General features: G+C 35.2%; 1 protein-coding gene across 8 annotated transcripts in view; it reads right to left on the bottom strand.

The window, feature by feature from the left end:
• The window catches only part of FER (FER tyrosine kinase), a 468,410-nt gene that overhangs the window by 82,092 nt on the left and 360,965 nt on the right, over positions 1-25,353 (bottom strand). For all 8 annotated transcript variants that reach the window (XM_059063150.2, XM_067031424.1, XM_067031423.1 and 5 more), the window contains one exon: positions 24,563-24,686. In XM_059063150.2, the coding sequence (XP_058919133.1) occupies positions 24,563-24,686 (124 nt within the window). The remainder of the gene's footprint in view (positions 1-24,562; positions 24,687-25,353) is intronic.

The raw sequence follows: 25,353 nt of genomic DNA, 5'->3' as shown, positions 1-25,353 counted from the left end.
GACAAACACACAATATATATACAAGTCTTCATTATGTGTTGTAATAAATAGCAGCAGAGATAATCCCCAAAGGCAGATAACCTTAAAATGATCTGTATTTAGAATTTTGCACTGGCATTCAATACAGAGGTGTGACAAAGCCTTCTTGTTTCCCCAAAGTGATGACATTGAAAGATAAACCATGATTAGATGGAAGTACATATAATAAATGCCAATAAATATTTAAAACGCTGTAAAAAATAATCTCAGAATTTTGCCAGTTAAGAATTCAGGTGTTATTAATAGGTTTCTATGTGTTGGAAGTATGTGAAAGGGTAAGAGTCTATTACAATCTTTTCTGCTGGCTGGTGGACCCCACAGCGACCTTTCAAAACAGAGCCTGGGATCCTGTTCCCCCCAGTCTTCACATTGCTAACTCCTTCAGTTAAATGAAATAATGAAAAAATGAAATAATGAAAAAAATGAAATAATGAAAAAATGAATAATTCTCAGAAGTCTTTCCTGATTCCCCCTGTAAGTAGATTTTCCCTTCCCAGTTCCATACAATTTATTCTCATCATTGTATCCTGTTTGCTTCCATCACAGCTTTTATCACAACTAGTGAATACCTAATTATGTGTTTACCTTTTTATCTGCCTTCTGTACCTGATTATAAGCTATATAATTACAAGGAGTGATACAGCCAGTACCTAATACAATGCTTTGCACAAAATAAACACTCCAATAAGTGTCTGTAAGATGAAAGAAAGTAGAGAGTAGGTTGGAGGAGGTTTGCTTTATTCACTGTAAGTTCGTAGCTGTGAGAAATGGCATAGGCAGTGAATTCTGATTCGTTAATCAATCCCTTTATTGAAAATAAAATTATCCAATTACTTTGACTTAGAAAACTTTCCTGTCCATGCTTGGGTTTTGATGGGCACAGCCCTGAAATCAAGATCTCAAACTCTTTTTTTCAAGCACCTTCTGTGTAGTAGTTCCATATATAATGGCTAAGGTGAATAAGTAAACAGAGGATAAAAGCAAGGGAGTACTGCTTCTATGGCTCTAGCCCTTCCAAGAGGAGTGGAGCTGGACTGCTTTAAGATCTAGCAAGCGTGGGAAGCTGCAGGGTCTTTACCTCAGAACGCACATATAATGGGGCCCAGATGACTAGACAACTGGGTGCAAGGGAGGGGGAGAGGAAGTCCCCTTTGGACTTAAGTAGCTACCCTAGACCACATGGTGGATGTTTAGAGGTATTTTTCTGTGTTTTAAAGGTACATCAGCAATTATTTCCAAGCACATAACTGTAGTTTTCCATAGAGAATTCAGTAAAGGTCAGGGAGTCTCTCAGACTGAAAGTATAGTTTCTGGAACTGAGTCAATTACTGGCTGCATCAGGAAAGAAACAACAGCTGTAGATATGACGTTCTGAACACTAAGAAATGAATGAGCCATCCCTGGATGTAGCGGTCTGAGCCCTCACTGTTTCATCCTTTCTGACAAGTCAGAAGAACAAGGAGTCCTAGAGGTCATGCCTAAAAAGAATTTCCAATTTAGGAACAAGGATATTAAGGACAATGTGTGGATGCTGTTACCCTAAAACTGCTACCTCTCAAATAACAAAGTATTCCATGAGATGATTTTATAATATAAAACACTTGGGAATATCAGATTTTAGAAGAAGTACATCAAGAGATTTAAAAAAAAATTCAGTAGTTCCTGTCTGCTACTTTAACATTTCGAAAACAATACTATTACTACGAATACTAACTCACATTGATGGAGTGATTAGAATATTCTACGCACTGTGCTAAACACAACCTTCACCAAAATTCTATAAGTACTGCTATCATCCCACTTTTACAGACTGTGTTATATGAGTTGGGAGGGCTGTTATTTTAAAAATCTGACTGTAGTAGGAGGAGACAATAAACTGAACTGCAGATGTTTTTACAGTCTTTGAATATAATTCACCTCTAAGAAAAACTTAGTAAACTTATTTACATAAAATCTTTTGTATGCATTTATAAGATGTTTAAATCACTACTTGCACAGTGCTTCTTACTTTATGATTATATATTTATCCAAACAATGGTTCACAAATCATTTGAATCCACTGCTTTGTATATAGGGTTCTAACATATATATGAGGAAAGTAGAGCCAATAATTCTAAATATTTATCTCCTGAGGTATTAGGATCTTGAGAACAGTAAAGTTTACCGAAAGAAAAATAAAATATTTGATTTAAGACTTTCCCTACTGAGTAGTAGTCAACTTGTCTTAAAAGGAGAACTCACATTTCTAATCTTATATTTTCTTCCTATTAAATGCTTTTCTCCCACAAGAGGTTAAGTAATTGGCTCAGTCACAGTTTTGAGATCTCAGTTGGAGGGTGCTGTCCATCAATGAAGGTGGTAAAGAAAACCACCAACAAAAACGTCTGTAAGAAAGGACAGAGTAAAATCTTATAGATGACAGGTGTTATGTTTCTAAGGCAAACTGATGCCTTTCCTAACACAGAGGAAGGGAAGGGAATCCACACAGTGATTTTTAGGAATTTATACAGGCATCTAATGAAAAACGTCTTCCATTTCACCAGTGCTCAAGGTGTTCATACTCTGTATGAATTACTGGTCTTTTGTACAAGCCACTGAATGGAAGAATACTGCTAATAATTTCCCCCTGCATTTTGTTTCTCAAAGCTTTCAAGTTGGTTATTATAACAAGGATAAAGGAAACTGCCAAGCACCTAGTTTTCTGTTCCTTTGAAAGGTTTCTGGCCAATATCACTGCTAACATAAGCCCACAAGAGTAACTTATGGGCTTATAGAGATACTGACTGAGATGTTCTGAGATGACTGAAAGATTAAAATGCTCTTTAGCTAAAAGAAGCAATGATGAAAATGTAAATTAACCTTCTTTTGCCTAGCTGTCATTGATCGAAGTATTAAAACTTCAGTCTTTACATACACCACAAAATGGTTACACAGCTTTTAATTTAAAAAGTAAATGTGAATACAATGTTATTAAGTGAAGAAAATCAGGAGAAAATATTTAAAAGATGTTTTTCATGGGTTTAAGAACTATGTCAGGTATACTTGGGTATATATACTCCACAAGTAGTATGTAATATTTTCTCTCTTTTTATTTCAACACAATAGCTTCTAGGTCTGATCCTATACAATAAAAATAATGTTACCTATTTGTATAGTTCACCATTTATAAATAACTTTTATTTACATTAGCACATTATCATTTAGTCAATAAACATTTGGTGATTCCTATTTGATGCAAAGTCCCTTTGCTAAGTGACTGGGAGGCAGAGCTACCATCAATTTTCACTACTGAGGGAGCATATCAGTATAATATATAGCTAATTGTTACAGAAATGTAGGCATCTGAAAACCCTACTCCCAGGGACCTCATCTTACTCATGGTTTCCCAGCACTGATATTTTAAATTCACAAAATGATAAATGTACATTTACCCCTACCTGAGTATATAACTATGCGCATATGATTTATAAGAGCTTGATATTTCCTTGTTTGGCATGAACTTGTAGAACTGTATACATTATAAGCACCTGGGAATCATTATGTTGTAGTCAATGATACTTCTGACCCCTAGAATTTCATACAGTGATCTCATCCATGTATAAAAAAACAAGCTCAACGCTTAATGGATGACCTTTACCATTCTAGGATGTTACCCTGGAGGGAAGAAAACTTTTCTGTATTTGTAACATTATGAGCATAATGGAGTTAACATACTACACCTGAGAAAGAATCAGTATTGTCAACAAAGTCCCTTAAAATAAAAGTAAAATCCCAGATGGTAGATAAAATGGAAACTGAAAAGCCTGGACAAATTGTCTCACAACAGGTTCTCATCCAAGAGTTCTGACGTATATTGACAGAAGGTAGCTACATCTTTTATCATAAATCTTGAAATTACATTCATCTTATGTTCTGACATTTTTAAAAAGCCTGATCACATATGGATATACTTTTTCTTTATTTACTTCACTTAAGTCCTTCCTCTGAATTGCTGAATAATTTTCATTCATACAAGAAGAACTGGAAAATAACATTATGCTTAAAATGCCATTTGTCTTCACTCAAACTATGTGTTTGTCTATTTACAAAGAGTGACATCCCAAAGGCAAAATGCAATGCAAATGTTATATGTGTATGAAGACAGGATGCATCAGTAATAATTATCTTGAAATACGGTGGCAGCCTACAATCAAGGACATCAGCACAAGTAGAATGTGAATATCCATTTGTTTCTCAGAATAAGGCAAAACTGCAACATTTTAAACAAATAACTTGGTTCAGATTTGATTTAATTCAATGGGTATGCTACAGAACTGGAAGAGTGATTAATTTTTTAACATTTTATATAACAAACACATTGTCAAATTATACTTGCAAGCAGAAATAAAGCAATTTGTTGACACTGTTGTTTTGTTTTGGATCATATGACATTCTCTTTGCAAAGGGAAAAGAGAAAATCTACAAAGCAGTCAAAGCTTTTACCAAGGCTAAAGTTAAAACAATTCCATTATAACTGATATCTACAGTCAGCAGTATTACATTGTTTGTCAACATCTATCAGCAAAGAAATCTGGTAAAAATCATATTTCACAGGTTTCCATCTCTCTAGTGCAATTTAAGTATTTTTGGAAGTGTGGTGACCTCTTCAGGACACCAGTACCATTAGTCTGAGATCTGTAACTTACACAGGGTTCTAACACATTCTCTCTTGCTCACTCATCTGAGCTGATGGAAGTCATGTTTCCTCAATTCAAACTACTTTACCTGACTTCTTTTGCAGCTCATCATTTTCCATGCTACAGTCTGGTTGCATATGTATGTCTTACATGTTCTTTTCCAAGGGGGAAAAAACACTTGGAAGGGAGTTTCTTATTTTAGAATTCCCTAACAGAACTAACAATTGCAGAGTAAACCAACATGGCTTAAGAAAGAAAAGAGGAGGAGTAGGAAAAAAGGGAAGAACTTATAGTCATATTTTTGTGTGGTATAGTCTTACAATTTTGAATTATAAAGAAAAAGTATCTAACTACAAACTGTAAGAATAAAAGTACCACAAACCACAAAAAGTCAATGGGAGCTGAAAATAATAATCCTTCCAAAAGAAGAGGAGTCTTTCCTGGCAAAAACTCCTATAAAATCTGTCTGGTAGAGTACTAATAAACCTTACTTATAGAGATGTCTAAAAATAACTTGGAGTGTTTTCATAATCTCAGGGTGAATAACCTGAATATAAGAAAACCATTATTATAAGTGAATCTTACAAAACTCCTAGACGTAGAGATACTTTGTTAATGTGCCACTTACTTTGCTATGCCTGCGTAAGCCTTTTTCCACTTACAACTGCCAAGGCTGGTTAATATGTATGATAGTATTACTTGGAAAACATCTGTATTTAATTTGGGTCTGAGATAAATGACTCCTATCAATAAATCATAAATTGTCTTTAATTTTTCATCTTTTTTCCATGTCTACTACAGTTTAGGCCTTTGTCGTATTTTTGCCTAATTGGTCTTCCTAGTCTTACGTGTTCTAAAGCAGGGGTCCCCACCCCCGGGCCACGGACCGGTTCTGGTCCACGGCCTGCTAGGAACTGGGCTGCACAGCTGGAGGTGAGTGATGGGCTAGTGAGCAAAGCTTCATCTGCTGCTCCCCATCGCTCCCCATTTCTCTCATTACTGCCTGAACCATCCCCCCATCCGTGGAAAAACTGTCTTCCACGAAAATGGTCCCTGGTGCCAAAAAGGTTGGGGACCACTGTTCTAAAGTTTTATTAATACTGTTAGGAAAAAAATTAAGATCTTCATTAGCAACAACAAGCATTGAATGGCTACTATGTTAGGGCCTGAGACATTAAAATAAAATAATTATTTCCTAATATCTTAATAATGATAGTTAAGAGTTAAACTCATTTTTAGGAACAAATATCTATTGGCTCATCTACTAAGAACTGAGGAGGGAGAAGGAGGGAAGGAGTAAAGAAGGAAGGAAGGAAACAATCAAATAGCTAACAATGTCGTTGGAGAAACAAGACATTCGTTTTGGAAGGTAGTAACACCCAGATCAGACAACAGGGATGAAGAGAAGAAGCTGGTGGGGGGAGGAGGATTTGAGTCTGGTCTCAAAGGAAAAAAAAGATAGAAAGGCTTAGAAGAGGGATGTAACCTTTTTAAATGTTTGACCCACAGGTCAAAGCTTTATTGAAACAGTCATGCTGTTTAGTTTACGTACTTTCTATAGCTGCTTTTGTCCTACAATGGCAGAGTTGATTAGCTGTGATGGAGATGACCTGGAAAGCCTAAAATATTGACTATCTGGCCCTAAAGAAAAATTTCTAGAGCAAGGATTCATATATGTTCATTTAATCCTTTTATTATTCTCAGAAATTTCAAGTTAAAGTCCTGTGTGCCACCGGTCAGAATGGCCATCATCAAAAAATCTACAAACAATAAATGCTGGAGAGGGTGTGGAGAAAAGGGAACACTCTTGCACTGTTGGTGGGAATGTAAATTGATGGAGCCACTATGGAGAACAGTATGGAGCTTCCTTAAAAAACTAAAAATAGAACTACCATACGACCCAGCAATCCCACTACTGGGCATATACCCTGAGAAAACCATAATTCAAAAAGACTTATGTACCAAAATGTTCATTGCAGCTCTATTTACAATAGCCAGGACATGGAAGAAACCTAAGTGTCCATCGACAGATGAATGGATAAAGAAGATGTGGCACATGTATACAATGGAATATTACTCAGCCATAAAAAGAAACGAAATTGAGTTATTTGTAGTGAGATGGATGGACCTAGAGACTGTCATACAGAGTGAAGTCAGAAAAACAAATACCATATGCTAACACATATATATGGAATCTAAAAAAAAAATAAAAGAATGGTCATGAAGAACCTAGGGGCAAGAAGGGAATAAAGACACAGACCTACTAGAGAATGGACTTGAGGATATGGGGAGGGGGAAGGGTAAGCTGGGACAAAGTAAGAGAGTGGCATGGACATATATACACTACCAAATGTAAAATAGATAGCTAGTGGGAAACAGCTGCATAGCACAGGGAGATCAGCTCGGTGCTTTGAGACCACCTAGAGGGGTAGGATAGGGAGGGTGGGGGGGAGACCCAAGAGGGAGGAGATATGGGGATATATGTATATGTATAGCTGATTCACTTTGTTATAAAGCAGAAACTAACACACCATTGTAAAGCAATTATAATCCAATAAAGATGTTTAAAAAAAAATCCTGTGCACAATATTACAGATATCTTTATATGCAATGAGGTCTTGATATTAGCATATGGAAAATGAGGGAGGTAGTACCATTCACAGAATATCACTTTAATAAAGGTTACTTCTGTCTATTCAAACATCTGTAGTGTTGTACAGTTCAAAAGTGACAAAGGAAAAAGTTAATAACTGAGCTATTAGGAACCTTAAAAGAAATTAGTGATATTGAACTTAGTCCTGGGTGTGCCATGCTCACCATCTGTATTCATGGTAAGTTACAAAAGACATGGCTTATGGAATCAATCCTATGACAAGTCCTTGTACCTCCAAGGGATGAACATTAACACAGTGGGCAGGGAAATGAGCACCCATCACTGCCTATAAATGGCTGACTGTGTGCACAAAGACTTCCATGTCTAAGAATGCCCTTCAGTAAGAACCATCATTACCACATGCACTAAGAAAGTGTAAGGGCAATACTATCTTAGAAATGCCATTCTTATGCCTCTGATTATATATTTTTCTATGTTGATGTCTTGCTTTACCTGTTATTTATTTCCCATGGCTTTTCTCTTGCATATTAAATAACTTAGCATTAGATAACATTTTGAGTATATTATGCCCTTTGGAGCAAATAAGGGGAATTGACTTTTTTCTACCAAGTACCATTATCAAATAGTATTTTGAAAAATTGGGTATATTTTGTGCTGTAAAATTTTTAAGATTCCCTAACTAATAATCTACATTTGATTCTTTAATACACACATTACTCAGTTGTCCTACGTGCCAGGCACCGTGCTACCTATGGGAATAAGGCCTTAACATGAAGGGAATACAGTTTCACCCTTCAAGAGATTCACAGCTTCTGCTGTGCACGTGTGTATGTTTAAAGCAACAATATTTAAACAACTTCAGAAGAACTGAATAATTCAAAGAGAAGAGCTTCAAATAAAAAATTTAAGTAAATTTCTGACACCCAATAGGTGAAAAGAGATTTCCTTCAACAGATAATGTTTTAAAGTGGTGATTCTCTGACTTTCTCATCCTGTAATATAAAAAGCTTCCTGAAATAACCAGTTTCCCTTGTTTCTTAAAGTTAAAAAAAATGAGAAAAAGATATATAAAATTCACACTTTTTTTGTATCCTTTTCTCTTGCTTAATTGAGGTCTCCTGATAGGTCCAAGTCATAGGTGCAAACGCAGAAGATGCTAGAGCAGATCAAGCTCAGGCAGGCAAGAGTAAACCACTTTTCAGGCCAGCAATGATGTAACAAGCCCCCTCACATTATTAACTCTGCAACTGTTAACAGCAATTGTGGAAGATGAGCATTGTATTCTAGTGCCACCAGGCTGGTTTTAGATTCAGCAGTGACAGAAATCTATTCTTATCTCTTCTCAAAATCTAGGGGATTCTAGACCATGACCATGTTTTCTTGCATTAGGAAAGACAGCTGGACAGGCAGATGGTTCAGGAAAGACAGGCAGATGAATCAAATGGCAACAGATATCTATGAAAATATGAACATTTCATGCTATGGAGAGGCAGTGTATCTGATATGTTAGATCAGAAAACTGCCTGTCTGCTCTTCCCAACAGGGTAAAGACAAACGGCCGCATGATGAATAGGAAAAACATGCACTGCTGAAAACTGCAGTGGTCCTTCTGCATTAAATGTTCCTTTTTCAGCAATATTCAAATATTTCATAAAATGATTTCAATTCAGCTCAAAAATAGGGGGTTAATAAAGATGATGGGGAAAAGGCTAATTCCTCTCTTTTATAAAGAAAAGAACAGATATAAATACATCAGGTAAAACTTTTTTAATGTTGTAGTGTTTTTCTTCTAAATAAATAAAGCCTTGAAAATGGAAAGAGGAAAATAAGAGAAAAGGTATATACAGTCAAATAGCTCTGGGCAGTGACCTCTTTCAGTAGCCGGTTTGGAGCAGTAGCCCAGGGAAGGCCCACCGAGATGGCTAGCACTGGCTGCCAATTGTAAATTTTACTTCAGACCACTATGGTTGACATCTTCGTCCTTTACTGTAGCTACACAGAGACCACACTGTAAATACAGAAGAATGATCAACAGCTGCTTTTACCTCATTCAAACCTTTTTTACTGACAAATTTAACCCATATATTTTTTCACCCATCTTTGTTTTCTTTCATCTAGTTCTAATATGCCTTGGTGAACAACACCCTCTTCCTCTGTACCTAGACAGTCATTTAACACTATGTATCATTTGAATTGCCATTTAGTTTTCTCAAAGGCTTTCCTATCTCTTATTTTAATTTAACCTTATAGTCACTGATTGTGAAGTAGGTATTGTTAACACTCTCTTAACAGAGGAAGGGAGAAAATCTGGATATAATACACTTTTTTCAAGATAATTTTCTCTTTTGTTTTTTTTAAATCATAGAAAAACTAGGGAAATGTCTTTATTTGAGGTAAACCAAGGTACATGCCTTGAGATGTGAAAAAAAAACAAGAGACACTTTCAGTGTTGTCACTGTTAAATCCCAGTCATTTGAGAATAGCACAAAGCTGTATTCTGTGTCCATGTATTTCATTGTTACATTGTTTCACATGTTACAGTGAGTTCTATTAGCCAGATAGCAAGACTCCCCAGAAGCAAAACCTATTACTCTCCTGGTTTTCTTCCCAGAGAAGAAAACCTTCCAAAGGAAACAGGTTTCTTTCTATGAACTGTGTTTTTATAAATTTCTTTCTTTGACTGATAGTTTATTTGTACAGAATTAGGGACATTTCTGAATACAGTGAAAAATATTTTTCTCCTTCATTTTCCAGTTTTCATTGTTATTTGTGGCACTATAAAGTTATCAAGGATGAAATAATTTAAGATCTTAAGGGAAACACTTAACTATCAGTGAATCCTTAAGTAAGCAAATAAGTTAAATAAACAAATGTTATTCTAGAGCTATTTTACTGTCAAACTAGATTAACAGTACTAGAAATGACAAACATTGGGTACTACCATCAAAAATTAAAAGTAATATTGAAATTGCCTCCTCATTTAAAAAAGCTAGGGGCAAAATGAATTGATAGTTTTTAAATGAATGAATGAATGAATGAATGGTTTTTAAAAATCACATATATTTTTCCATGTTCTTTTCTTACCCTCAAATATTTCTTTCACTGATTCACAATTAATTCAAAGTTTCACTGATTCACTCATCCATTTATTCATTCATTCCGCTTTCATTATTTCCACATTGTTTACCTCCATGTCAGACCTTTCTCTGCAGTTCTACTTCTAAATACTCATCTGCCTTTTCAATGTCTTCACAAATATCTTATAGGCACTTCAGATTCAACATGCCTCAAAATAAACTTATTATTTCATCCCCAAAACCAAACAAACCAAAAAACCGTGCTCGTCTTCCAGTATTTCCTGAGTCTAGAGACCTATCATCCAGCTGCACATGCCAGAAACATGGAAGATGTCTTGATACTGACTTCCTTGAAAGCTTCCCTTCCCTGCATCCACTCTTCCCTCTAGTCTGGTCTCCACACTGCAGCCAGAGTAATCTGCATGGAACAAGAATGGGATCTCTCTTGCAAATAGATAACTAATAAGGACCTACTGTATAGCACAGGGAACTCTTCTCAATACTCTGTAATGACCTATATGGGAAAAGAATCTAAAAAAGAGTGGATATATGTATAACTGATTCACACTGCTGTACAGCAGAAATTAACACAAAATTATAAATCGACTATACTCCAATAAAAATTTAAAAAACAACAGAACAAAATCCCTACAATGGCCTCCACTGCTCTCAGGGTCAGGACCACCCTCCTGTACCTGGCCTACACCTCACAGGGTCTGGCCCCTGCTACCTCTCTGGTCGCTTCTCAAGTCGCTATTTAACCTAGTCATAGTCTGATTACCTTTCATTGCCTTGAAAGGCTGTTCTCCTTCCCACCTCCAAGCCACTCTCTTCCAGTTGATTGTTTCCTCTCTCCTCTTCCACCTTCCCTTAAGTTACTTAACTTTCGGTTCAAATGTCATTTCTTCAGAGATTCCTTCCTCGGCCTCAGGATGGGGCCATATCACACTTTAAAATGCATTCTTTGTGTGAATATCTGTTAATGTATGGCTCATTCGCTAGACTTTAAGCTCCTCAAGGACAGAGACCCCATCTGATTTGCTCAATTTATTATTCCAAACACCAACCCTGTGCTTGACACATAGAAAGTACTTAAGTAAATATGTGATGACTTCAATTGAACTAACATTATGGAACACTTGCCCTTTGACTGCTTTTCAACACCCAGATGCTTACAAAGTAAGTGGATAAAGTATTCTTTAATAAAATTAGAAGGGAAAAGTAAAATGTTTAAGTTCTGCTAAATATGGTAAAAGGTCAATTTAGAAAACCCTTGGGAATTAAGCTTATTTTTAATACAGCCAGTCACGTAAAAGAAATTCAATAAATTACCCCAGTATTTGTTGGGTGGCTCTTGCAATTTAGACCGCTGTATGCTATTTTTTAAATCCCTACTATAAAAGGCCTTTGGAAATCCTATTCTTGTTTCTTGTCCACTCCCTTCCCCCAATGTACTCTTTAACAAATTATCAAATATCTTTTACTTCTCTCATTTTCCTTGAGAGTAGAGAGCATGACTAAACAGGGCCTTTTACAAAGAAGGCATTCAATACATGGTTTTGCATTGATTTAACCCGTGGAATATAGAGAGGCTTTAGAAATTATGAATAAATTGAGGAATTTTACCAGGCAAGCTTATATGATATCAAAAAGCAAAAATATAGAAATCTCAATAATTGTTTCTACTAGGATATGCATTTAAGTATAAATTTGATATGAAAATTATAATTTTCTTTCCTTTACTAATATATATTTGAAAAAAGTCTTAAAATTTATAATACAGCACAATGTGATAAAAAAAGAGTGAATTCTTAAATTACACACCATTTATGTTTTCATTTGATTACAAAGAGGTTTATAGATTATTTGTATATCATGCCATATGGTTATGTCCTACCTTGAGTTTTAAAACATCTCAAATAGCAGACATAATTATTTTAATTTTTTCCCTTCATTAATTTATATAAGTAAACAGATGCCTAATTTTAAAAAATTATAATGGGAATTTTAAGAATGAAGGGAGAAATACTATTCACTGAGAATTAAAGTTACTCATTATATACTGTCTTAAAAGGCAAGGAACTAAGCACCTCTGCACTATTCTAGCCATACCATTCATATTCTCTCATTATTTACACAATGAATGGACAGAGGGCACGTAAGGGAGAAAGAAGCTAAATGAAATATGTGCCTATTGAGCTCTCTAATACATAATAATACATCTGATGTTTGCTGCCCAATTATTTCAAACTACATGTTAAAAATTAATACTTTTTGCCATGTTATAAACTACTGCTGTTTTCTTAAGCCCTGATCATTGTCTGCAATAGGACAGGGTCAATATAAAAAATAACTACTGTTAGATGAAAAAGGGATTGAGACAGTATAGTATTCACCTTCTGTGACTCTTGGAGGATGACAATATCTGGAGAAGAGCACTGACATTGTCTCACTAAAACTCTGGGGTGATCACATTCACACAATCAAAAAAATACTCTGAGCATCCTAAAACCTTCATTCTGACTCAAAACAGAAAAATAATTTTGGTCTGTTTGTGTAACACATACTGGTTTGCATCACACATAATTACTTCTTCATTTATGCAATATAAAGAAATGAATCAGTGAAAAATAAAAATGGAAGAATAATATTTAGGGGTGAAACAATTTAGGATTATTTTTCCAGAAAGTTCTTAGTCATCTAATGTCATTCGATTAGTACTTTGGACAGCAGATAAGACCTGTTTTATTTATTCATTAATTTATCCACTTATTCATATATCAGATATTTATCACACTCCTACCTTTTGAAAAGTACCCAGTGAAAAATGTTCACAGAAAATTTACACTATTTCCTTCCCCACAAAAAGCAAATCAAACTGTGCAATAAAAAATGTTCAGTATTAAAAGGTCAATTTGAGAACACAAAATAGGGACGTGTTTCTTTTCTATAATAAAAAGTCTATTCAAAGGAAGTATAAATAAGTGTACCAGACCACAAACAGTAAGTCTCTAAGCTATTTTATAAAACTTTGATATTCATTATAATAGAGGCCATTTTATTTTACAGTACATAACCTTACATTAGAAGGAAATGGCCTTTGTTTAGTAAACAAAATAGCAAGTGGATGACATCTTCTCTCGTGTCACTTTCGTTCTGCAGATGACATTAAACCTCCAAGAATCAGACTTAAACCATTAACTAGCAACATTACCAAGTTATTAGGTTAGGTAAATAATAATTATTTTCTAGCAACATTACTGAGTTATTAGGTAATTATTAACCAGCAACATTACCGAGTTATTAGGTTAGGTAAATAATAATTATTTTCATACACAAGTCATAAAACCAGAGACCCGGGGGAAAATATAACCCTCTATAAATTATGTATACATTTAATTTTACTTATTTCTTTAAATCAATGGGTCTGTGACCTAGGATACTATTTGCAAGGTACCATTCTTAAAGATCTGTATCTTATTTGGAAAACATATGTCCAATTAAATGCAAAAAATTGCAGATGAGATCTTGAGGTTACTTTCTTTTATTTTCTTCCATTACAAGAAACATTCGTGTGGGAAAGTGAGAATGCCAGCAGTGGCGCTCTATCTACTCTTGGCTCTGTCACTAGCACAGTTCTCAGCATTTAGTAGTCTCCCAGTAAAAAGAAAACTACATGTTATGCTTTTATTTGGCTCTTTATACTTTGAAGCAGTCATATTTGAATTACTAGAATTACAGAAAATAGAACATTGGCGAGTGTCTTACAGTCATCCGACTTTATGAGAAAAATAATACTGGAAGATCATTGTTTGATATCTGCGCAAATCTCAAGTTATCTTTCACTCTTTCTTTCACTTACATAAAATGTCTAACATCGCAGCAAATCCTGATGGCTCTACCTTCAACATTCACCCAGAACCGACCACTTCTCATGCTCTCCACCACTACCCTCCCAGTCCAGCTCCCATGGTCTCACTTTGATTACTGCAATAGCTCTCTAACTGGTCTTCTCGTTTCTGCACTTGCCCACTTAGAGTCTATTTTTAAAAAAGAATTCCAACTAATCCTTACAAAACCTGGGACAGATCAAGTCAGTCCTCAATGGCCCCCATCTCATGAAGACTAAAATCAAAGCCCTTTCAATGACTTATAAGCTCTTCCTGATCGGGCCACCGCATAACTGTCTAACCTCATTTTCTGTCCCCCTTGTTGGGCTTCTTTGGGCATACCTGGCAGGTGCCTATCTCAGGGCTTTTTGTACATGCTACAAAGTTGCTAAAGTTTTTCTCACTGATATTCACAGGGCTCACTCCTTTCTCTCTTCTGGGTCTTCTCTTACACCTTATATAAAACAGTGCCTGCCCCTACCTTCCCATTCCCTTTAATCCTATTTTGTGACCCTCTATAACATTTCTCACCATGTGGAATATTTTATATTTACTTGCTTATTCTTTTTTAAGTGAATTTATTATCTGCTTCCCCTCTCTTTCATAAGCTCCTTAAGGGCAGAGTTTTGTTTATTCGTCACTGAAGGGGAGCAGAATTTGCAGCCCCAAACTACGCCTTTTAGGTTTAAGGATTATTTTGAGCTGATTATTTGAGCAGACACAGGAGAAACTCTGAAAAGTGAGTAGTTACCTTTTTTAAGGGAAATTTCCATTTGTAAGGGTGTCTCCCTCTCTACCACGAAGAGAGGGATGACTACATCTCTTAAAAACTCATCAGTGGAGAAAACACCAACTTAAATCTGCATAACAACCTTACCCTTGTTTACTGTGCTTTTCCTGGTAACTTCCTATAACTGCCTCCCCTCTTCCCCAACATCTTTCTTTTGTCTTTAACTGGAGGTGGTGGCTTGGGCCATTTCAGGGAGTTACTCAGTTTTCCTGGGTATCTCCCATGTATACAGGAGGTGTACTTGGTATTAAACTTCTGTTTTTCTCCTGTTAATCTGTCTTTCATTACAGGAGTCTCAGCCAAGAACCTAGAAGGGCAAAGGGAAAACTATTATCCCCCCCTATACTGCCGTAGCCATAGTATCTAGAAGAGTGTCTGGCCCAAACATACTCAGGGTTGGAAACACATAGCTAAAAGGGTAATGAGAGTAAGGTAGCAAATTGTGGAGAAATGGGCTGGAGATAGAGATGAACCACCTGGAGATTCCTAGGTTTTAATTTTGTTTTTTCTTCAGGGTGACGATATGGACTTGTTGGCACCAACAAGAACCAATAGAGCCCAATGTTTAAAATAGCACACAGATGTATAAGTACTCAGTGAATAGTGTCATAAGCTCCACATTACAGCCATTAGTAAGAAAATGAGTGTCTCAGGTTCAACAAGGCCCTATCCTATGTAGACAGTGTCATCATTAGAAACTCTGGGGACCATGGTCAAGTGAACTGAGATATCCTACATTTGCTTTTGCTTTACGTGGCCATCTTCTTCTGAAAAGTTTCTGCATCCTTGGCTAAGTAGACAACTGAATCTAATCTTACAGTGGTATGGACATGAGTCGTCTCTTCCTGCTAAATTGTGAGCCTCTTGAAATGCTGTAGGGATATTTCTCATTGGAGAGCTTGGAAATACCCCATTCCTACTCAAGTAGCCTTGCAGTGTCTAACCCAAATCAGTGTGTCAGAAAGAGTATTATTACCTTTAATTTATATTGGAAGGGACAAAAGTATAGTAGGTAACTTCATTCATTCATCCATTCAACAAACTTACTGAGCACCAAAACTAGATACTGGCAACTGTTCTCTGTATCAAGGAATGAACAAGATAAAGCCAGTATCCTCATGGAGCTTACATTCTAGTTGAGGCAGACAATAAAAAGTAAACCAATACTTTTTATGGTTTCTATGTCTACATGTACCACTGTTATACATATATTTATACACACACAGTTGCATATGTAGATATAAATAAAATAAATGTCAGGTCATGATAAGGACTGATGAAAAATGAAGTAGGGTAAAGGTTACAGTGAATGCTGAGATAGGGGCGGGGAAGGGGTCCAAAGTCACACAGCTGATGTGCTACAGGGCCAGGATTCAAACACAGAGCATTCCAGTGTCAAATCTGTGGGCTTAACCACTATGCTGAAGCTGTTAAATGGCTCTGCAAACGCTAGGCTTCCAGGCTGTTAGAGCTGGCAGTGCAGAGGCAGACAGTCTGACTGGCACAGAGACACCTGAAAAGGGAAACCTGGGAATGAAAAGGCCTTCTCATTGTGCTTTTGAATTTCATCAAATACAAAACATATTTAAAGATAATAATTGGACAAAGCCCCTGGTAATTCTCAATATTAGTGAGGTGAGTCAATGCCCAGTAAATGGCTCAGGCTTGAGCTCTCTAGTTCCATATGTTGATTGCTCTGATCCTGCCTCGGAGGCCAGAGAGTAGGAAACAAATATAAAAAACCAAAAAAGCAAGCGAGAAGGTTAAGCTTGTTTCTATGTCATCCGTGTTCTAATGGATTCCTCAGAAGCCAGAATTTCTATTTGACCAAGACTAATTAGGAAAAGCTAGCTACTCTAGCATAAATCAGGTTTTACTTTAGAACCTGAATTCAACCAATGGTTACCCAAATGCCTGGGGTAATCATGAACCCGACTCCACGTTTCTGGGCTTAATCTCCCGTCTGTCGTATGGATGTGGTGTGAGCTAGGATTCAAGGAGACTGCACGACCACCCGCAGGTAAGAGTAAACCCACTAGCCCTTCACCAAGGAACTGGGTGGGGATGAATCATCCCAGGAAAATATGGAGTTAAGACTTATAAAGCACTCTCTTATCTCTACAACGAGGCTTTCTCTAAATCAACATTTATTAAATGGTTTTAAGATTTGCTTCATACAAGACATGTCCACATGGCTGCTTATATTCACAAAAGGGAAGAAACTGAAAAGTATATCTAACACATAGTTTAAGTGTTTCGCTTAGTTTCACAGCCTTTGTCATTAACTTGACCTAGACTTGGGTCATCCACTCACCAGCTGTATGACATTGGACAAGTTACTTATTTTGATGGCTCAATTTTTTTCTAGTGTGAAATAGAGATAAATGGTCTTAGAAATATGAAGACTAAATAGATAATGAATGTGCTTGCCCAATAGGAATCATTCAATGAATGCGTGGTAGCCATCTTATAGGGAGCCTGCTCAGTATGTGTCCCATCCTCTGAGAATTATTCCCTCACACACAGTAACCGGCTCCTGTAAATCTATGTAACAGTCACCCTGCTTACTTTTCCCTTGTCTAGCCATGTTATTGATTAAAACAGGGGTAGACACCTAATATAAACTGGGCCAATTAATTCTTTCTGCCAAGAATTTGAAATGAGACCTCAAAGAGTAATTAATGATCTGCAGATGAGGGGCTTGGAAGGTTGTGACTCGAATGTCACTTGAGGGACCTTTGCACATCGGGGCAGAGGAATGTAGACTTCAGAGCAAGAGAGAAATGAAGTAGCAACATAGCAAGAAGAAATAATGAAAGACCAAGTGAACACAGAGGGTAAACAGAAAGAGATGCTGCTTTGGTTCCTGACTGTTTCCTAGTTCCTAATTATAATGACTCCCAGAGCTGGCTGAACTTCCTGTCTTTTGAGTTCTGTGAGATAACTATTTCCTTCTAATAAATTTCCTATTGCTTAAATTAGCTTAAGCAATTTCTGTTATTTGTAATCAAATAGGCCCTAAGAGAAAATGGTAAACCAACTATTTGTGTTTGTTTAATGTAAAAGATCACTTTTGACATTCTGAACCAGAAATGTACTTAATGTAATTAAATGAATAAAAGTCAGAAATAATAGAGCATGAGGTATAGGCCAATTTTCCTCTATCATTTCTATGTAACATAAGACAAGGCTAGCCCTCACTAAGCCATGAAACTGTGCTCATGTACTCCTATTCCCTTCTTCCCCTCTCTTTTCACTCTCAAGGACTTTAATTCCATTTACTGGACTGAGCTGAATTCCTGAATAAGATCCTACATATGCTGCATCTTTCCTACCATTAACCATAAATCAAAACTCATCCGTTCTCTGACCCTTTACCCCAAATCCATCATTTTTGTTTTCTAAGAAGGCAGTTAGATACATTAACTCAAGCCAACATGTTAATTATTTCCAGTATAAGAGAAGGCCTCCTTATTCATTCCTGGAAACATACATGTGACTTTAGGAAAAAATCCTTTAATTAAAATGAATGAAACTAGCGATAGGAAATTCTGACACTGAATAACATAGCAGGATAATTTTTAGAAAGGTGTTCCTGTGAATACCAAACTGCTCTAGAAAAAAAAAGGTTAAACTAGAGGAGGACCATATATTTTTGAGGCATTTAAAATTACAGTCCTCTACGTACTGTAGCCAAAATTGGTTCAGAAGCTAAAAATAAAAGTACAGCTTAATATATTCAAAATTATAATCAAATGTTAAAACAAGAAAACCAGTCATAAATGCTTAGTCAACTAACTGATATTATCACATTTCTATGCTAATCCTGTGTTTTTAATTAACAGATAAAGCAGAAAGGGGTATCTAAACAATAGTGTACAACAAATGAAAAATATTTCAAGCTCTAATTAAATGGAGAAGCAATAACAAAATACTGCTGCATTTCAGCAACTGTTCATTAAAAAACAACAGAAAACACCTTGGTATGTCTTTCTAAAATTACATTTCACAAGCTTCAGCATCCTCTTCTGTTTTTACTCATGACCATAAAGAGTCCAGATGTTGATTATAAGCTGAGCCATCACACCAAACACCACCTGGCCTTCTGCCCTGAATCTTCTAATTGGTCAGAAGATGCATTTCTTATGGAAAGCAGCTGAGTCCAGTGTAGTGATTCAGAGTGGGGCTCACAAACCAAAGTGCCAGGATCCACATCCTGGATCTGCCACTTTCTTTTAGTATGATCTTGGGCAAGATACTCAACCTCCCTAACCATAAATCTCCTCACGTTACAAAAGGCCCAACAATAGTACCTACTGTTGCCTTGAGGATTCACTCATTCACCTTTAAGTGCCAGGCACTGTTTTAGGCTTTTGGAATCCAAAAGTAAACAATACAGGTGAAAATTATTGCCCTCCTGAAGCTTAAGTTCTCATATATTGAATCAAAAGCACTTAATTAGCATAATGCCTGGTACTCAGTAAGTAATCAATAAACGTCAGTTGTTAGGCTCATGAATAGTTGATTGAGACAGAACAAAACACTGGAATAGGAATGTGTCATAATGAAGTCAGCACTTCTAAGACCTAACAGTGGCCCTGCCACTAATTTTCTAGGTGACCTTCGTTTAATCTTTCTCTGCCTCAATTACTTAATCTGTAAAATGATCTTAAGATCCCTTTTATTAAATATATGGCAGATCATAAGACACAGAAAAGAAGGGTTCAAAAACACTGAAGAAAATATGCAAATACATTAAGCACAAGAATACTTTTCCACTACATTCAAAGTTTAGGAAGAACTCAGATGCTAGTCAGTTGCATTTGAAAAATAAAACTCTCAAGAGAGTTTCCATTTTCAAGAGAAAAATGTAAATGATCAATATCATACCAAATCTTTAGCTTCATGAAATATGAAATCACAAACAACAAAAATAAGACAGAAGCTACATCTTACATTTATCTTAAAAAGTACACATGCCTAAGCCTTATCAGAAATCACTGGATGAAATAATCTTCTTCTGGAACATATGTAAGTGAAATGTAATATTGTTCCTTTCTGGGCAATCTTAGCTTTCTCAAATTATTTTTCCAATGAAACTTAAAAATAAAATTGGTCCCATACCTATACCTTTTCACAAGATTATACATTTTTCAAGATTCTGTAAATTTTGTTCAAATTACTTTCCTTTTCCAGTTAAAAACCACAGACTTTTAACTGTCTTAAAATTATCTGAATGTATGGCTAGATATTCCCAAGTTTAGCCAAATTAAAGGGTATACATGGCCCTTGGAAAGAAAGACCTTGTTTATCTGGCTCAGACCAACGTTCCTTGGTATTCCCATTTTGATAGTATTATATTCTTTGTAGTTCCATGATTGTCATGCTTTCTCATGAAAAACACAACTTTGCTTCAGCTAGAAAATTCTTTCCCCTTCTATTCAATGATACACTCAAGTCTCACTCAAACAGTATCATCTGCAAAACTTTCCCTGATTACTCCCCACCATAGCTCCCAGACTGACAGGTCATATTAGACCCTCTTGATATTACTCCCATGGTATCTTGTACACATTGTCACTAAACTGATTATCTCTTTGCATTATTATTATTTTCTGTTACATCCATCTGAAGGCAGGGATCATGATTCTCATATTGTTCTCATCCTGGCACAGAATAAGCTAATGTTCATGTTTTTGAAGTGCCAGAAATATCATTGTTCTCAATGGATAAGCAAAACATTTAGCAAACAATAAAATATTTGCAGTCTTATATATTTTCATTTGTAGAATTATTAATCTTACTCCATAACAAAGAAACATCATTGTGGTAGAGTTATAAAAAATGAAGAGGAATCAGTACAAAAGTTAAAATAGAAAAAGAAATCATATTCTATAGTACCTCTCCCAAGATACCTTTTCTGGCATTGACAATGACATACAATATCATGAAATGCAGAAATGCTTCCAAGACTTCCAAGAGATTATGGTCTTTAACTCAAATACATGGCAATCAAGAGTTTATCCTCCCTTTACTTCCCATGGACAAATAAAATACATGGCACAAAACCAATTTTTAAAAATAAACCCAAATAAAAATAAATCTTGTAAAACTCATCAGCAATAAAACCATAAACACCGTTACCACTTAAATCTAATATAATGCCAAACCTCAATCCACTTAACATCAAGAATCATCAGGTTTAATACTTTTTCCAGAGTGACAACTAGCAATCTAATCACATGCCACTGTAAGTAAACACACCCCTGCAAAGTTTATCATTGTACTTCAAATACTTGTATGAAGTACAAGTAGGAAAGAAAATTTCACATTGGCTTATAGAATAATTATAAAGAAAACAGAGTTGATTACAACTAAACTGAAACACAAAATATCCAACACTCTCAAACTATAAGCAGAAATAGTTTCAATTAGAAACTTAGTGTATCAAGAGAACACTCCTGGAAGTGAAATGGAAATTACAACAAGAACGCTTTCCAAAAAAGCATGCCATTTCTTTATTCAATTATTTCTTTCCATTTTATAGCTGTCATACTTGTTTACCTATAATGAAACATTGCTCTGCTCTTCTCATAGTAATCAAAACAATACAACAAAGCTAAAGAAAGAGAATGCATCCTCCAAAAGTTAAGATAATATTCTGAGGAGATTCAATGAGAAATATTTTCAAGTTCTGAATTCCAGTGACCTCTAATCAGTGAACAGGATAAAACATATAAGTTCATATAAAATTTAAAGCATATTTAAATTTTTTTGTTTTGATTTGTAGGACAAAGACTTTAGAATTCATAGACATACATATATTTTGGGATGGCAATAATGGAGCTTGGGGCCTTTCTTCATTACTTGAAAAATGAAACTTTTAATCACGTTTTAGAAACTTTAATTAAATTTTGAAATACCTTACTAGAAATTTTTCCAATGAGGAAAAATACTTTTCACTGTAGTGTATACTATATACATATATAGTATTTATATATTTTTGTTATATTTATACTACATAAATATATATATGGTATTTCTTAGGAGAAAAAAACATATAGCATGTCTTGAGTATATCTATTAAATATAAATAAATTAAAACCCCACTGCAGTTACTACTGCTACCACAGAAGTAGTTCCACAGAATGACACAGAGGAACACAATTCTGTAGCACAAGTCACTTCCATAAAAAATTCAACACAAAGAATGATTTACTTTCTCAATATAGAGTCATGTATTGGTGAGGTACCAAAAAGGAAGAGAAAAAAATTGAATTCATCCAAAAGAACATTTACATTAAGTTTGAAGAGGAACAAAAGATCACTGGCTAGAATCATAAAATTCATCCAGTAATCATGATTAACAAGAGAAATAAGAATTAAAAAAAAGAATTAGCAAATAGTTTAGAAGGTATCAGTGGAAGTGATTATAGAAAAATATTATATTGTTGTTATAGCTACTAAGGAAAATTGTATCAAAAACGTCTTTATGAAAATAAAGACAAAAAGAAAATATTCTATGTGACAGATGACAAATTTGGAGTTTTTGTGTTAATGCTTGTCAGCACCCTGACAGATGTGACTAATCGATCACTGGACTTTTTGTCACTGATCCTGGAATCCTTCTCAATGCACAACACAGACAGCCACTACCAATCACTGAAAGTCGGCACTGAAACCTATTTGTCAAACCTGCTCTCAGCAACATTGTTCAAGATGTTCAGTCAGGAACCTTACCCCCAGGCAAATAGTACAGGACTATGTACAATCTTCTAGGATATGTGGTCAAGCACGGGTTGACTTTCAAAAATTTGGAAATGCATGAAAATTCTTAAAAACCAAAATGGGAAAATAAAATTACAGTAGATAACGTTATGATTCTGTAAGTGGGATAAATTTTTAAAAGCTAACTGCCATCGGCAATTTAGAATGGTTTCAAGTCTCATGATAGAGGCACTTAAAAAAATACAATCATCCATTTACAAGAAAAGCAATCACTAAAGGCAGCAAGAAATTGAAACAACAGTTCCCTCAACCACAACACACCAGAAATTAAAGACTGTTACTGGTAACTGACATTAAAACAGTTTCAAGAATGTGTATTTATTAAGGCTTAAAGCTATAAACAGTCTAAGAGTTAAAAAAAAATCTGAGACACCATAAAAACTGCAGTAGAGAATGTGATACCAAAATTAGCTTTAACACCTGAGCAATCAAAATTATAGGTTTTCTCTAAATAAAGGGCAAAATCCTTAATTGTTACTTTTAAAATGAAGTAATGAAATTAGTGATAATGCAATTCTTGTCCAAAATCAATTTTTTTAGTCTTCACAAATATATATTACAATGTGATTTGATCTACATTCATTGAAAGTAAATATAGTCTATATTCATAGAAAGTAAAACAGAAATATGATAGTAGCTTAGTTTTAGTTGTTTTAATTTCCAGAAAAATAGTATCCCTATTGAAATGTATTTTAAAAAACATGTAACTGTTGAACCATATTTGAAACATAAGCCATAATTTTAGTTTCAGAATAAAACTGAACACTAAGCAAAATTTGGGGGGGAATTAAGTAAAAAATATTCATTGAGATCAAATAAATTTATATTTAACGTGCATATAACTTTGTTCTGCTGCAATTCTATGTTGTACAACCTCACAAGCATATGAAGTCAATGGCTGCATAATGAAGCACATGAGAGAGAAATATACGTCATTAACCAACCAGCTTAAAGTTCACAATGGTTCAACCTGACAATGAACCCTCCCCACGTTAAACAGTATCATGTGCTGTTTCAAGCAAATAAAAACTACATCAAATCCCTCACTTTATTTTGCTTACATACACTTAGCCATATTTAGGATCTGACATGAATTCTGCAAGAGATCTTAATTTGTATTCACACTTAGCAAAAAAAGATTACTTTCAGCTACAAGCAGCTAAAACCACAATCTATAAAGCATTAAAACCAAGTTGCTGGTCTTGATATAATTAGAGAAAGTTTGCTAAAATCTCCTTTGAAATAACTAGTGTGCTCAAATCTTTTACCTTTGGCCAAATTCACTGTCATGAATTGTTTTACTAGTAGGATTTTCTGTAACTTTATAAGTAATTTCTTTGAAAAAGGAGAATAAGTAACACATGAAACAATCTTATTTGGCTATAAGTTTGTAGCTGCTTATATGACTAACGTGGTATATCTTATCACTATGCTATTCATGATTATAATAAAACAAATTTTAATTAGTAAGTCATTGTCTAATGAGGTATACTTACCCCAGGAAGACAGGAAACAATTGTTTCTGTAAACTAAGCAACTGTCAAAGAATGCTTTCACACAAAATATGAAAACCAACAAGAAAATATATGCTTTGTGAAAGAAATTCACTGCTTTATGATAACATGTATATCAGTTTTCTAATACCCTATTAATAAAACTGGAAAATGTTTAAAAAATATTCTCCTTACCTGTGTATACAGTTTTTACTCTCAAGATAGGCCATACCAGAAGCAGCATCTAATGAAAATTTCACTAATTGTTTGAGTTTTATTTCATCCTTCTTCTTTCTCAGAAAGGAGAGGAAATCACCTCCTAGAAGAATTGACAGATGAACAATGAGACAAGATCATGATGAAAGTCATATTTATCACCTATTAGAATACCTGACAGAACAAAAAGCATTACACATTTAACCATATTTTTGCCCATTTCATTTAAGGTGAGGATAAAAGAAAATATGAAAAGAACACATCTTATTAGAAAGCAGACACCATGAATTTTCTTAGATGCAGTTTAAGTACTTTAAGTGTTCACACTGTATATTATCCAACACATAATAATATTCAAAGTCATACTCTTTCCTCTGTCACAATTTCTCACCAATGTGCCTGGATAAAATTTTCTAAGAAATTTTATTTTCTCTAATACCAAATAAAAGATTACAATTTTTTTTTTTTTTTTTTTTTTTTTTTTTTTTTTTTTTTTTTTTTTTTTTGCGGTACGCGGGCCTCTCACTGTTGTGGCCTCTCCCGTTGCGAAGCACAGGCTCCGGACGCGCAGGCTCAGCGGCCGTGGCTCACGGGCCCAGCTGCTCTGCGGCATGTGGGATCTTCCCGGACCAGGGCACGAACCCGTGTCCCCTGCATCGGCAGGCGGACTCTCAACCACTGCGCCACCAGGGAAGCCCAAAGATTACAATTTTTATGAGTTTAAAAAGTAAATGATATCGAATTAGTTATCAGATTCAGTGATTGTTTAA

This window comes from Kogia breviceps, chromosome 4, assembly GCF_026419965.1.
Source record: "Kogia breviceps isolate mKogBre1 chromosome 4, mKogBre1 haplotype 1, whole genome shotgun sequence".
In the NCBI taxonomy this organism is placed as follows: domain Eukaryota; kingdom Metazoa; phylum Chordata; class Mammalia; order Artiodactyla; family Physeteridae; genus Kogia; species Kogia breviceps.
The sequence above is the reverse complement of the archived record's forward strand: the minus strand, read 5'-3'. Positions and strand labels throughout refer to the sequence as shown.